The sequence below is a fragment of the Falco cherrug genome, chromosome 7, assembly GCF_023634085.1.
Source record: "Falco cherrug isolate bFalChe1 chromosome 7, bFalChe1.pri, whole genome shotgun sequence".
Lineage (NCBI taxonomy): Eukaryota > Metazoa > Chordata > Aves > Falconiformes > Falconidae > Falco > Falco cherrug.
Window position 1 is genome coordinate 1,062,141 of NC_073703.1, and position 14,798 is coordinate 1,076,938.

General features: G+C 54.1%; 1 protein-coding gene across 2 annotated transcripts; it reads right to left on the reverse strand.

Annotated features, from left to right (window-relative positions):
• Positions 1–1,678: 1,678 nt before the first annotated feature.
• On the reverse strand, positions 1,679–13,140 carry HEXA (hexosaminidase subunit alpha). 2 transcript variants are annotated; one of them, XM_055716216.1, is made up of 14 exons: positions 12,869–13,139; positions 9,288–9,386; positions 8,850–8,915; positions 8,646–8,692; positions 8,191–8,301; positions 7,275–7,376; positions 7,044–7,176; positions 5,819–5,999; positions 5,422–5,508; positions 4,995–5,067; positions 4,357–4,537; positions 3,927–4,017; positions 3,398–3,502; positions 1,679–2,901 (listed from the first exon to the last, which is right to left on the reverse strand). In XM_055716216.1, exons 1-14 carry the CDS (start codon positions 13,101–13,103, stop codon positions 2,838–2,840), a joined length of 1,575 nt encoding a protein of 524 aa, XP_055572191.1. In that variant the 5' UTR covers positions 13,104–13,139; the 3' UTR covers positions 1,679–2,837. The 2 variants fall into 2 exon arrangements, with proteins under 2 accessions (XP_055572191.1, XP_055572192.1); XM_055716217.1 differs by lacking the exon at positions 8,850–8,915 and having other exon boundaries at positions 12,869–13,140.
• Positions 13,141–14,798: the final 1,658 nt, after the last annotated feature.

The following is a 14,798-nucleotide window of genomic DNA, read 5'->3' on the forward strand; positions in this document are numbered from 1 at the left end:
CTGCAGGTAAGTGCCTGCAAGCATGTGCAAACCTATGCAAGTGTGTCCCAATAAAACCCACTGGACAGGGACGGTGCCCAGGGTGGGCACCCACGGGTGGGTTTTGGAGGCGTGGAGCATAATCCTGCCGAAATCCGGGGGTTTGGTGGCTGTTCTTCGCCGCCGCTTGGGTTTATTTTTAAACCCGTTGGCCCCGAGTGATTCACACGCTGCCTGTTCTCTGCTCCCCGGCAAGTTCCACACGACCAAAATAGATGTTCTGGAAGGAACGGGCCACACAGCGAGGCCGCGGCAGGGGAAAGCGGGGTGCTCCCTCCCCGCCAACGGGGATCCCAGCCTCTGTGAGGGTGACAGCGTCACCAAGCTGCCCCCGAGGCGGTGGTTTTGGGGAGATGCTGGTGCAGAGCCCCTGGAAGCGGAGCCCTGGGGCGATATAACCCGGATTGTAAATAGCAGGCTTCGGTGGAAGGTGCCGGGCTAGGGTGTCCCCCCCTGCCACCCCGCTGGCATTGGAGTATCTCAGGCCCTGCAGGCTCCTGCACCCAGCTGTTGGCACAAGGGAGCCCAGCAAGCCAGGGGACAGGCAGGGTGAGGACAGGGAGCTGCCATGTGACAGGGAAGAGACCCTCCGCATGCACAGAGCAGTGCCCTGGGAGCTGAGCACCCTACCGGGAGCAGAGCACCCTCCTCAGCGCCAAGCTCCCCCTTGCCCCAGCCTCACCGGCAGCTGCTCCCTGCAGCAACAAAAGCACCCAGCAAAGGTACTAATTTATGCTGCACTAGTGAGAAGAAAAGGGAAAAAAACAGCTTTAAAAAATAGGAGGTGTTAATAACCCCCTTCCTCTGTGCCTGCCACCCCATCTGAGCCCTAAGCGCTGCATCTGATCAGCAAATGATGGTATCCCGGCTGTCCTTGCCCTGGCACAGCTGCGGGAAGGGCACAGCAGTGGCAGCCACGCAGAGGTGGAGCAAGTGGCTGGGCGTAGAGCACTGGAGGCCAGCAGCCTGGCCCCCAAGGTAAAGCTTCTGCCCCACAAGTACCTGAGGCACGTGCGCTGTAGAGCACCGCTTCCCAAAGCCAGCCCTAACTGGTGTCACAGGGACACTGCGGGGTATCAGCAGGGGCTTGGGTCGGAGCATGACATGTCCTCACAGGGGTGAGAAGCTTCTGATCAGCATTTGCTGGTGCCAGGTCTAGCGGGGAGGAAGGAGCATTAATTACACCAGGCTTTCGGAGCTCTTTAGGATTTGACAGCCTCTGACACCGCAGCAGAAGGAAGCACCATTTAGGTCTTTTGGGTTACTCAGTTTAAGACACTGGCCAGGACTGACTGGCAGGCGGCCGGGCACCCCCGGCTCCCTCCACTCAGCCCTAACTCCAGGACCAGGACAGCATTCATAACCAAAGCAACAGAGAAAAGGGGCACACGTTTCCCACACAGACTTGGAGGAATCAGAGCAGCATCTTCCCCCAGGAAACAGGGCACAGGAAGGCAGCCCTTCCCCTCCCATCCTGAGTAGGGGGAAAAAATATCCCTCTTTCCCCCAAATCTGGCTAAAATTCCCTGCTCCAGGGTGGTTGGGCTCCAGAGTCTTGCTCCCCCGCCCTTTAAGATACCACTTCAGAGGAGCAGTGTTTGGGTATCCTTTCACAGTAAAGAAATGCAAGACTTGACAATTTCTGAGTATTTTAAATTCAAAGTTAATTTGGTATTTTTGAATTAAAGCTCAATAGTAAAAGGTTTCCAGTCATAACAGCAGGTCTCACATTTAAGACCAAGACACTGCACAACAGTCCCTTCAGCCAGGGTTTCTCCCTGACAGACGCCCCACTTTGAGCTGAACACCGTGGCAGCCCCATCAAAGAAGACAAACCATGACTGTCCCAGCCCGCGGGACAGCAGCACTGCCAGTCTCTTCTCCAAGGAAAATACCACCCAAACCAAACTCTTCTGGATGTAGAAGACCTGGAGCTGAGCTCCCCACCTCAAGGACACAGAGCAGGAGCAGGACAGGTTGGCTGGCCAAATTCTGAGCAGAGGCGGCGGCTGATTGAAGAGCTCAGCAGTGACTCCGTAATATCCATGCACCACTCAGCAGGTTTGCAAGGTCTCCTTGGAGAGGCTTCAGCGTGTCGTCTTTTCAGGAGAAGCCAGAGGAGATGGCGGCAGCAGACAGGGTTTGGGGCAGCAGAGATGGTGGCTTGCAAGCAGACCTCCAGTCTGGACACAGGCAGAGAGAGGAGAGAGACAAGGACAGGAAGCAACACCACAGCATTGACCACTGCTGCACAGGCCACAGAAGAAAAAAAAAAGGTGGGGTGTCACCTGTTCTGGCACAAGCAGTGTCTTGTCCCACCACCAGTGCGGACAGTGGGAGGTCAAGGTGAAAAAAACTGGGGGACCCCACACCTTCTCATCACCTACTCTCTGCAGGGATGGAGTCTGTGACAGTAGCAGAGACTAAACACAGTTCATCCAGCTAGGCAGGCACCCAGCAAGCTCTGGAGCCACCAGGATGATGCTCCTCACTGGCACCTCTGGAGCAAGCCCTACCCATCTCCTGCTAACAATAACCCTCGCACAGTCTCCCAAGTCTCAGCTGAGCATGAAAATGCACCTTTTTCCTCTTTGAGGTAATTTATTTATAGATTTAAAGAAATAAAAATAGAAAAAGAGGTGAAGAGTGCACACTAAAGAAAAAAAGGTTCATTGCAACAAAGCAAGAGCAGAAGCCAGAGGTGGGAAGGGGGCCCTCTGCCAAGCCAGAAGCTTTTGAGAGAGAGGGGGATCACTCCTCCTGTGTGCACAATGACAGAGGGCAGCAGGACTCTCCCTTCAAAACCCAGGAAATTCATTTTCACAGTATCCAACGTAGAGAGGTTGTGCCTGGACACCACGCCTGGGAAAAGAGCAGAGAGATGGCATTACGCAGGGGGCACAAGCAGAGCCCATGGCCCAGGTTGGAGTGGTTAGAGGAGTGCAGGGTGGCCATCGGTGCCCCACTTCACATGTGACAGAGGGAGCGGCTTTCATCCTGCGCTTATACTTGGTTGTTTGCTCATATGTGGGAGCACAGGGTAAGAGCAGGTTTCCTGGGGAAACTGGTGCTGCAGGAGAGGTGGCAATAACTGACGGGTCCCCCTTCCTCAGCACGAAGTCCTTTTTGACAGAGCCACCAGCCCACGCCGGCAGCAGGGGCTCTCTTCCAGCACTGCACAAAGCTCTGCCCACACAGAGGCAGGAGGAAAGCTTGGGACTTTAAAGAACAAGGGTCATTTTGCACCAGGGAAAGCCCACTTCAGCCTCACTGCCCTCCCAAAGACTGAACCCCAGAGAGGGTGGCATTTGGCACTGTCCCCACAAGCCAGCACCCAGCTGCAAGGAGGGACGGTTACCCGAGAAGCTTGCAGCGGAAGTCGGCCAGCCGCACGTAGGCATCCTGCAGGTCTCTGACAGTCGCGTTACTCCACAGTCTCTCAGCTACGGCCCCAGCTCTTGGCCTTGAGGAACAAGGGACAGAAGCAGTGGGGTCAGGGAGGAGTCAAAACCTTCTCACACAAAGCCCTGAGCTCCCACCTTGCTGATCAACATCCCTCAGCACACAGAAGCGCATGGCTTCCGTGTATCAAAAGATCCGCTCCTAGACACATGTGGATCAGGAGTGGACCAGGGTGACAGGACAGTGACCAGCATTAAGACACATACTGGTTGCAGCATCAAGTTGTACAGGAGCACGTTACAGTCTTACAAATGCTCATTCAAGCCTCAGTGAAGCTGTTACTAGCACGGAGACACTGCCAGGGGACAGGGACAAGCACCATGCGCAGACCAAACCCACAGCATTTGGCACACGCTGCTCAGTGGCAAAGGGGCCCGAGCCCTGCCCCAGGTGACTCCAGCTAACTTCCCCATGGCTTCTCTTACCAGAGCCTGGGGGCCAGGTTGGTGACATCCACGTATTCACCCCACATGCATGCCTCTCCGCCGATCACCCGATCCTTCTGCTCAGGGCTACCTGCCAGAGGACACAGCATTCAGGCGATGAGGTGTTGTAAGACAGCAGGGTGACTTATTGCCCTGCCCAGAGAGATGCCTGTAACAGCAGTGAGCAGCTCAGCTACAGAGGATATAACCTGCCCGTCTGGAAGGCCCCGCTTCAAACCCTGGGCTAGGGGAGAGCAGAGTTGTCTTCTGCTGGCAGCAAGAGAACAGGACATAGCACAAACACCGAGGACACAGTTACTCAAGCACCTTCACACCAGCAGTGAGAACAGATTAGTAGGACAGCCAGCCCTGGTGCTACCTCCAAGTGGCAAGTGAGCTGCCATACGAGAAGGAGACAAAAGGAACACACCTCCAAATTTCAAGGGCTCCACCTGGTAGGCTGCCATCCAGTCCTGCCCATAAGAGATGCGGTTGAGATACCATGGTGCAGAGAGCAGAGCCCGGTAGCCAGCCTTGGTGACATTTGCCATCTCCTCCATGTATGGTTTGGGGTTCTCCTTCCACACATGGATGATGGTGTCTGGCCTCACCTGAAGACCACATGTGAACACCATGCACAGGATCAGTGCAGCAACAAGAGTACCACCTCCCCCCTGCAAGCACCTGCCCTGACCCATCCACTGTTCCCAACAAAGGGAAACTGAGGCAGACTTTGGCTTGACTTTTGAGCCACTTCCCATCTGGTTTGCAGAAGCAACAGAGGAAGGGACAAGTCCATTTGCAGAGTATCCCAGGCAGGGCTAAAACCTGCCTCTTGCAGGTGTACATACAAGGACCTGGAGGGCAGAGACCATTGACCACAGTCAAACCACCAGGAGGGCAGCTCACTGGCAGCACCATTTCAAGATCAAACCCAGTCCCATATCAGCATACACCCTACCAGCCCCAGCACAGCACCCCCAGAGCACACCAGTGTGGCTGGCTGGGATGCTGGCACTGTTTACTCCAGCACAGGCAACTGCATTAGGGAAAGCAGGCAGCTCTCACCTTCACTCCGTTGTCAAACACCTCCTGCCACACAATATAGCCTTTGCCGAGGGAAGAGATGATGTCCAGAAGCCTGGAGTGGAAGTAGTACTGAGTTTTGGGTTATCCTGACTACACTCCCTCTCTTTGCTGGCTGCAGCCAAAACAGCAGTACCAATATTCCCAACACCCACAGCAGGATGTGAAGGTACTTCTGAAGGGGAAGGGAGAAAACACAGCCCTTTATGGGGCTTGCTTCTCCTCAGCCTCGGGCTTTTTTGTGGTCAATCTCCCAATACAACGCAGCTAGGCTACTCCCTTTGGGGTCAGGGGGACATGCCCAAATGGGCATGCTCCTAAAAAGGAGGTCTGGTGTCCCCAGGACAGCAAAAGACATTTGTGTTGGTCACATACTGCAGCTGCAGGTCCAGGGTACAACAGTCCTTACCTCTGGATGTAGAACGACTCTAATTTTTTGTAATCTTCACCAAAGCCCATCTTCCTCATGAAGGCACGAATTTTTGGATTTGATTTCCTGTGTACCACAGAGAAGAGAATAAGAGCACTGCAGCCCGACCTCTGGAATAAGGCCAAGACATGGCCAAGTCCTTCCTCACATTGGTCCAAGGCTAGCCCAGGCATTCCAAGAGCTGTGGCTGGACCGGCACAGCAGCTTCCCACAACCAGCATCACCACAAGCACAGAAACCCTGGGCACTGACACACAGAGCCTGGGGGAGCAGGACACCAAAGACTTGCAGATGATCATGACTAAAAAGCAATGGGCTGAGACTCCAGTACCAGATACTTCTCCCCAGTTCCTATCCAGACGGATCTCAGACTCACCAGCATGTGAAGTCCACCTCATCGCCACCAAGGTGAAGAAAGAAGTCTGGGAACACAGTGCTGACCTCTTTAAACAAACTGGTCACAAACTGGTAGGTGCTGTTAAGGATGGGGTTGATGGGCCCATAGGTCCCAGAAGGATCCTTGTCCAAATAGCAGGGAGTCAGGAGGCCTGGAGCACCTGGGTCGTAACAAACACAGGACAGCAACGAAGGGGCTGAGCATGGCCATATCACCCTGTATAACCCCCTGGACCCTTCTCAGCATGGCCCAGGGCCTGCCAGGGGACAGAAGACACATGGCACACAAGGCATAAACAGCAGCAGAAAAATTATCTCTGGCTTAGCAAGCCTGACCTGCTGGGGAGGGATCAGTGTTCTGCATTCATCCTGTGCTCCCCCCATGCACATCCACTGCTGCCCCAACATGCACTACCAGGTGAGATCATCAGAGCTTGAGCCTTTTAGGCAGGACACCCCTTTTACCCCCCTGAGGACAGTACACACAGACACCAAATCCCAGAAGAACACTACGGTTTCCACCCTTCCCCTTGGTATCTCTCATCATGGGCCTCACTGCTTTTTTTGGCAGATTCCTACAGGAAACCACACAGAGCTGCGGGGAAGGGTAATGCTGACACAGTCCCCAGCATGCTCTCCCAGCTCCATGCACCTGCTGCAGATGGGGAAGCAGGGGCAGTCACAGTTTTGGCTCTAGCCACACACACAGGGTACACTCCAGTGCAGGCCATGGCATCTGGAGGCAGGGGAAGGAGAGAGAAAGACAAGGCAATGTTTCCCTGGAACTTCTTGCACTTCCAGACATGGAAGAGGAAGTACTTGCAGTCCTTGGAGCAGAGAGCAGCGTAACTTGGGCACAGCTGTGCAGAGCGAGGAAGCTTGGTCAGCTCTGCCCCCAGTTAAACCCAAGATCCTTGCAATACCCATGATGTTGGTTTTGGCAAAGCAGATGTTCCCCCAAAACAAATCACCCAGCTTGGACCCAAGAAGAGATGGAAATGTTTTCCCTTTGGATTTTGTTCCAGAAGTTGGATGACTGGGTCCTGCTTCCTCCAGACGATGGTTTGCTCCTCTGCAAAGCCAGCCCATGGGGCACAGCTGCTCACACCTGGTTTTTGGAATCCAGGTTACAGATCCCCTTCCTCCCCCCAGTACAGCTACAACTCTCCCGGCAGCAGCAGCAGCAGGCAGGGTCTGCTCCTCACCTGGACCCCAGGAGAGGGTGTGCCCAGGAGTGTCAAACTCTGCAATGACTCTGATGCCACGCATCCGGGCGTACTCGATCACTGTCTGCACATCACTGGCTGTGTACACGTGGGTCATGGCATTGAAGGCTCCCTGGGGAAACACAAGAAATCTCAGTGCCTCGCTCAGGTGTTGAAGGAGGGATCTGCTTGCCCTGGGCTGGGTGCTACATGGTGATCAGGGTGGGTTACCTGCTTGCTGAGCTCTGGGAAGGTCATACTCTCATAGGGGAATGACGGGTCGTCCACAATGTGCCAGTGAAACACGTTGAACTTGTTGTATGCCATGACATCCTGGGAAGGAACAGGAACAAAGATGAACATGCCCGTCCCTTCTGAAAGGTCACCCAGCTTGCCACAGAAAGGAGAGAAGGTCTCTGTTCTCTAAAAGGACTAGGCAGAGTCCCTAAATGCTCCCCAGGATTCAAGAGACACCTCTCTTCAAACTTTCCAGCACCACAGCAAGCTGCAAAGGGACAACAGTACTTCTGCTCACAATAAAATCCTTCTTCTCCCTATAACTGAGCCAATGGTGGAGACCTGGAAGTCTAATTCTGCCTAGGATGAACACAGAAACACCAGCAACCTTTGTCTAATGTGGCTGGGAAAAAGTCAGTGGTTTTCCTTGCCTCAGAAACAAGCCAGCCTCGGGAAGTAATCTGGATTGCAGGAATCCAAGCTACCTCAGGGTTTTCTTCCTTATCCTATTTACAAAGGGAGCTGAGAAATCACCTAAACAAGGCAGATGCAACTTACACTGAGTGCAAACACAGCCATGTGCACTGGGAAGGACCTACAGCACAGAAGCATTTTTCCATGATGCACATCTGTAAATTAAGAATTGAGGTTATGCTGTCATCCCACCCCAGCCTGCTGCTTCATCTAGGGACAAGCATTCTGTTTTTATTCAAAAAGCCTAGATTTAACAAGCTCTTCCTCAATGAAATGTAGATGCAGTGGCCTATGCATCAGACAGCTCCTAGGATCTGTGGAAAGGAGCAACACAAAAAACCCAAAAAGCCCTCCAGGCTACTCAAGGAGCCCTCAGCTGTCTCAGAGGAAGGGACATCCAACTACACCACTTAGTCTCCCAGCACAGGCCCCCTACCAGAGTTTCCAGGATGGCTCTCAGGGGTAGGTAGTGACGAGAGGTGTCCAGCAACAGTCCCCGGTGACGGAAGCGGGGAAAGTCCACGATTTCTGTTTTGTTGATGTAGTACTGCATGTAGAGAACAGGAGGAGGAAGTAAGGAGGGCTTCGGACAACACAGCCATTAGCAGGAGACAAACGGCCTCACCTTTGTCTGCAGGGCTGGCGGAACAAGGAGGGGTACCCCCACTGCCCAGAGCACAAGCTAGCTAGAAACTGCTGCAATGCTTTACCTGCTCAGAAGGCAGGGATCTGGCTGGATTCGTGAATTTCTACTTGGCCCTTGGCAAGGCTGTGCTGCGCTGCAGGTACCCCCCTCATCCTGAGCATCCCTGGCAATCCTCAGCCTGTCCCCATGGAGACAGGAGCATTATGGAGAGCTGACTGCCCCCAGGAGATGAGGCCAGGACTCACCGTGCCATTCTCATCTCTCCCAACAAGCTGGCTGAACGTTTCCAGGCCTGCAAGAAAACCACACACAGTCACTTTCTCAGCACAGATTCCCTCAAAGGAACAGAGCTCAATTAACAAATAAGTCTATAGAAAGAGGCGCAGAGAGACATCCCTATAGGCTTGAGGCAGGGAGAGCAGGAATGCCCCACAGAAAGCCCACCTCACCTCTGAGAGCTCCCCAGACAGCATCCGCAGAAAGCAGCAAGGACCCTTCTGAGACAGACAGCTTATCTGAAACACAGCATCAGAGGGGCCAGCACTGGCATTAAGTTCCACACTCCATCACACTCTGCTATGGGCCATGATAGCCCCAGCTATGGGGTTGCAGCAGCACCAGGCTGAGGCTTTGATATAGGACTGCACCCTGGGATCCCAGAGAACCAACTTTTGGGTTTCTTTCTGTTTTAAACCTCTTCCACTGCTTTATCAGCATTCTCAGGTAAGTCACTCCCTTCCTACCCCAGCTTCTCAGTAATAGCAAGAATTTCTGCTTTCCTAAAATTGGGGGTATGTGATGCACAATGCTATTTCCAAGTGACAGGCACAGAAACAGCTGCACTCCCACTCCAGTCACTGCCCCCTGCTCCCAACCTCAATACTCACAGCTCTCCTTGGAGTCCAGGCTGGGAAACCCATTGCAGCCCGGTGTGGCAACAAAGACAAGAAGCTGAGTACACGGTATCCCCCAGGGCAGCTCCTTCTCTGCAAAGGACACAGACCACGGACATCAACGCCATCCTGGCTCTTTCCCCTGATTCCAGTCCACTGCCATCCTCCCAACCCAGCTGGCAATGGAGGTGCAGGGGTATGCGGACTCTTTAAAAACACGTGGCAGAAATGGGCACCCCCTCCCTCACCCCTGAGCTGGCACAGGGGTGTTCAGCAGGGGCTTCTTTAAACACAGGCAACCAGAAGCACATGAGCTGATCCCAACCTTCAGCACAGAGGTCTACCAGGGAAGGCTTCGCAGTGAAAGCTTAAAGGAGCATACAAAAGAGGAGAGACATCAGAGTATGGTCCAGCAGCAGCCCCCAAGGCTTCCTGGACACCAGCCCCTGCTCTAAGCAACAGACAGGACTACTCAAATATTCTCTGGGGTAGGGTGAAAAGCTTCATGTTTCCAAACTCTCCCAGCACCGGGGAAAAAGCATGAACCCAAGAGCTCTGCTACTCTACCCATACTTCTTAGAAAGAGCAAAGAAACCCTGTAAAAAAAGGTGGAGAATAAATCCAAGCATACTACAGAGCTAGGCTGAGTTGAGGCCACCAAAAGGTCTTCCCAGCACTGAAAGGCTCCTGACCAACTTTACCTTCTGCAGAGCAGGTCCCCAGCACAATGGCTGGAAAAATAAAGCCAGTCATGTGCAGACCCCAAGCAGGAGCTCTGGCCAGGCCTCCCTATATGAAGGAGCACTTCCAAGGATGCAGAGGCCTGAGCTCTCATTGGAGTCATTCAACTCCAAAGAGAGGTGTCGAGCCTTTGCTGAGATGCATGGGTTTATTCACATCAGTCTCTGGCCAGGAGGAGCATGGGTTAGTGGGGTGGGGCCCTGCTAATCACAGCCAAGGTCCATGCCTACACCCCCACCAGTATTCCCAAGAACAGCCAATGCTTAATCTGGGCACCAGAAGATAAAAAGTTTGACTTTAAGTGAGCCCGGTCAGAAGCCGGGCACCAAGCAGACCATGGCACTGCTAGTGTTTGAGTGAAGTGCAGAGAGCCCACACTCCAAAGCTCAAAGGAGCCAGAGCCCCCAGATTTCTCCATGAAGGAATGGCGAAACCTCTGTGGAGAGAAGAGAAACGGCTTGAAGATAGCCCTCTGTTTTGAGCTTTCCTCTCCGTTACAGACGAGCTGGTAGCCAAGGCAACCTCGCAGATGTGTGAGCTGGCACGCCAGCACAGCAAGACCTGCTCCCTCTGCTTGGCAAGACAGCAGCTCACCAGGGCAGCCACTCTCAAGCCTGAAGACACGGAAAATATTCTGTTGAGAAGCCTTGACAGAACTGGTCCCACTACCATGCACCGCATTTAAACCCACACAGGGAAACATTGCCAAACCCAAACATGTCCTCTTTGGCCAAGGAGCAGGCAGGCACCACCACTATCACACCTAGAAGGCAATGCAGATGGGCCCAGCAGGGATCAGTGACCCATCAACCACAAAGGCTGAAGCTCATGGTTCCAGAGAGCACTGTGAAGGCACGTGTCAAGTTAATTACGGTCATGGACCCGAAGGTAAGGATGTTAACACAATCATAGCAGCAGCTTAGCAGCAGTAGGACATCAGGGATGGAATATCATGGCTTGAGTTCCACACAGGGTCCCAGACTCGTTTCACAGCTGCCCAGCTTAAGGACAAGAGACAAGGGGAAAGCAGCAAGGGAAATCCCTATTAGAGATAAGGAAAAAAGTCCTTCACCTTAAGGGTGGTCAAACACTTCAGCAAGGGCTCAGTTCTCTATCCCTGGCAATATCACAATTTCAGCTGGACACAGCCCTGAGAAGCTTGACCCAACTGCAAAGTTGGCTCCAGCTCCAGGTTTGACCCCATTTTGATCAGGGGCTTGACCAAAGACCCCCATGTATCCCTCCCAACTTAAGTCTGCTTTCACACTTGAAGTCCAGGATGAATGCAGTTTGGACATAATCTTGTTTACTTGTTAAAGTGACAGAGCAGCTTTCTGAAACAGAAAATGGTTTCTGCTATTTATTTTCTCTATTAATAGAAACTATTTCCTTCCATCCAGGGTTTCCATTGCCTGTTCTTACTAATCACCCATGTGAAAATAAAAAAAGGCAGGCAAAGAGGGGAAAAAAAAAGCCTTAATCATGCAGTTTGAGCGTCATAAAGCAGGTGTATGGAAAGCAAGGAGTATGAGTTCAAACTTGTGATCATACAAAGTTGTTCCAAGTGATTTGATGGTCAAAATTTCCCATCTGAGAACATGAAAATGTGAATAATTATACCAGCTGTTTCAACTTCAGTTCCTAGCAGCAAGAGAAACAAGAGGAGTCTTCTCATCTCCCAAATCAAGATTTATTTATATTGCTACTTGTAAGAGTTGGAGAAATAAAACAAGCCAAACTGTTCTCAGTATTTCAAACTTGCCTTTCTCAAAGCACAATGTGCTCAAGATGAAACAGAGTGGCTTCCAACGCCACCACCCTTCCCTGCTTTGATCAGCGGCGACTGAGTTCACACTGACATTTAAAACACTCAGAAGCAGAGTTACTAGCTCTTTTTGATGAATGAAGCATTTCACATTCCCCAGATATAGTGCTTCAGGCTGCTGCAGACCCACGCAGGCACTGAGCATTCATGCGTGCTGGCTCCCCAGCCTGTGCCTGCCCCTGCGAACGCAGCCAGGGAATCTCCTGCATTTCATCCCAAACATGCAAAGGGTGCCATCATGAAGAAGTCTGAGCACAAGAAACATTTACAACCTGGCCCAAATCATGCCCAGGCTCTCAAGGCTTTTGCCTTTCCTCTTCTTACCCAACAATTTCAGGATGAATCCAAGAGCTACCGCCTCTCTGCCAGAAAAGCCATGCTCCCCTGGATGCTTAGCAGCTCAGCTTTGGCAGAGACGCCATGGCACAAATGTGTACTCGGAAGAAACATGTATGAAGCAACAAGAGTCTCAAGGTAAAGCTTCACACTGGACACCAAGACCTGCTAGAAAAGGGAAGAGCCAAGACTTGTGGAAAACGGTGAAGCCGGAGCGATTGCAACGCCGGCCGCAGCTCTCCCTGCAGTGGCAAGACAAGTAGTAAAAGGAAGCACTGGGGAGCTGAAATGCGGTCTGGAAGAGATAAAAAATGAGACAGAAAGCGCAAACTCTTGACAGCAAGAGCCCAGCTCCTTGAAACAAAGGCAAGACAAGTAGTGCGCTCACTGTGCGAGCCAGGGCTGGATTTTACTTTCCCCCGCGTGTGCCAGGGCACGGCCCCAGGGCCACCGCGCCGCCCCGGCTGGCGGCCCCGCCGCGCCCCAGGCCGCAGCGCCCCCCGCGAAGGCTGCTGGCCCCGCAGGCCGCGCTCGGCCCCACAACAAACGAGGCCGGCTCTGGGGCTGGGCTTTCACAGTGAGGCCGCGGCCCAGCGGCTCCACCGCCCCGGCAGCGCCCCCGCGCGGGGAGACCGCGGAGCCCCCCGCCCCGCCAGCCCCCGCCCCGCCTCACCGGTCGGGCGGGCGGCGGCGAAGAGCAGCGCCCAGTACCGCTGGAAGGCCGCCTCCAGCACGGCGCAGCCCGGCCCCACGGCGGAGCCGGCGGCGTAGGCGAAGCGGAAGCGGCGGGGAGGCAGCAGGCAGCGGCCGCCACCCGCCGGGGTCCGCTCGGCCTGGGGTTGCGGCCACACGGCGGCCACCGGCTCCAGCAGCAGCAGGAGCAGCGGCAGCGCCCGCCCCGCCGCCATGTCGCGCCCCGCAGCTGGAGGGAGGGGGCGGCGCCGCCCGCCGCGGGAGGGACGCCCGCGAAATGGCAGCTCGGCCCCGCGGGGCCGGGCCGGGCCAGGGCCGGGCTAGGGCCGGGCTGCCGGGACCGCCTCCCCCGGGGCTGTCCGCCTCCCCCGGGGCTGTCCGCCTCCCCCGGGGCTGTCCGCCTCCCCCGGGGCTGTCCGCCTCCCCCGGGGCTGTCCGCCTCCCCCGGGGCTGTCCGCCTCCCCCGGGGCTGTCCGCCTCCCCCGGGGCTGTCCGCCTCCCCCGGGGCTGTCCGCCTCCCCCGGGGCTGTCCGCCTCCCCCGGGGCTGTCCGCCTCCCCCGGGGCTGCCCGCCGGCCGCTCCGGTCGAGCCACAAACGCCCTTGCACCCCCCCATGCGGCGGCGTCCCCCAGCCCCCCGCCCGCACCCCCAAGCCGCTGGGTGTGCCTTTACTTAGGCAAGTGCCTCTTCGTTTTTACATAAATCCACTAAACCCTCGGATTGCCCGTGGGGGGTCATATCTTCCTCAGCCATCAAAATTTAAGAGTCCCTCCGCCACGCCACCAGCCCCCCGAGGATGCCCTGGGGAGTCCCAGCAGCCTGGCGTGGCCTTTGAGGAGCAGATTAACAGTTTAAAACGCCGTTTTACCTGCGCCCCTCTCCAGCCATGTGACTGAATGTCCACACGCTTTGGGTCCACCTTGGGTTTCGGCATCTTTTGTCAATAGCATGCATTTTTATGAATAATGCTGTATGTAGATCAGCTGTTGCACAGGTTTCCAGGGATATTATATGGGTGGCAGGTCCAATATTGGTTGGGTTGTACAAAAAAGACCTTTATCCCTCGGTGGAGCCTCACAGTGTTGCAGAGATGCTTTCCACGTAGGGTTTGGCTTTTACAAGGAAACCCTCAACTTCAGATAAACTCTTTATTTTGCCTCTTTCTTCCCAGCTCTGCATTCCTCAGCAATCTCAAAGTCAAATAAGGACCCTTAAGCCCAGGTTTTAAGCATCTAATTGCCAGCACAATGCTACCAGCTCCTGCACAAGAACTAACGCCAGTAAATTATTAAAAAAAGTTGTCCCAGCCCTCCTGAGCAAGCAGTGAAGCTGCCAGAAACCTCCAAGCTATCAGGAGCTCTGGGAGACAAGCCACAGGCACAGGGAATGAGCAGGAAATTAAACAAATGCTCTGGGAGAAAGCATGATGAGGGAGATGCCCCATCACACTAGCACAAGATGAAAAACCACTTTGCGTGAGCAGGACACAAACGTGAATAGGTCTGGTGTGGAATTTAAGGGATTGTCCCTCATGTGAGCAGCACAGAGAGAACCAGGGTCAACAGGATAAAAGCATTTGCAGAAAAGCCCTCAAGGAACTTGCTGTCAAAGGTTACAAAAGCACCAGTGCAAAGCTGGGGAACTGATGGTGAAAAGACAAGACCTAGGAGGACACGAGGGCATTTCAGTGGGACTGGAGAGGGGTGGAGGGAGGTGCTCACCAGGGCTGAAGGAATCTGTGAGGTACCAGTGAAGATTTTGCGATGTCATGGAGGTGGAGAAATTGTGGGGATGCTAGGCAGAAGGAGAGTATCACAGTTAGGCTTGGGTCTAAATGGGATTGTAGGAATTTCATGAGATTGGTGAAAATTCATGGGGGAACTCAAGTGGGGAAAGGCAGGGAAAGGATT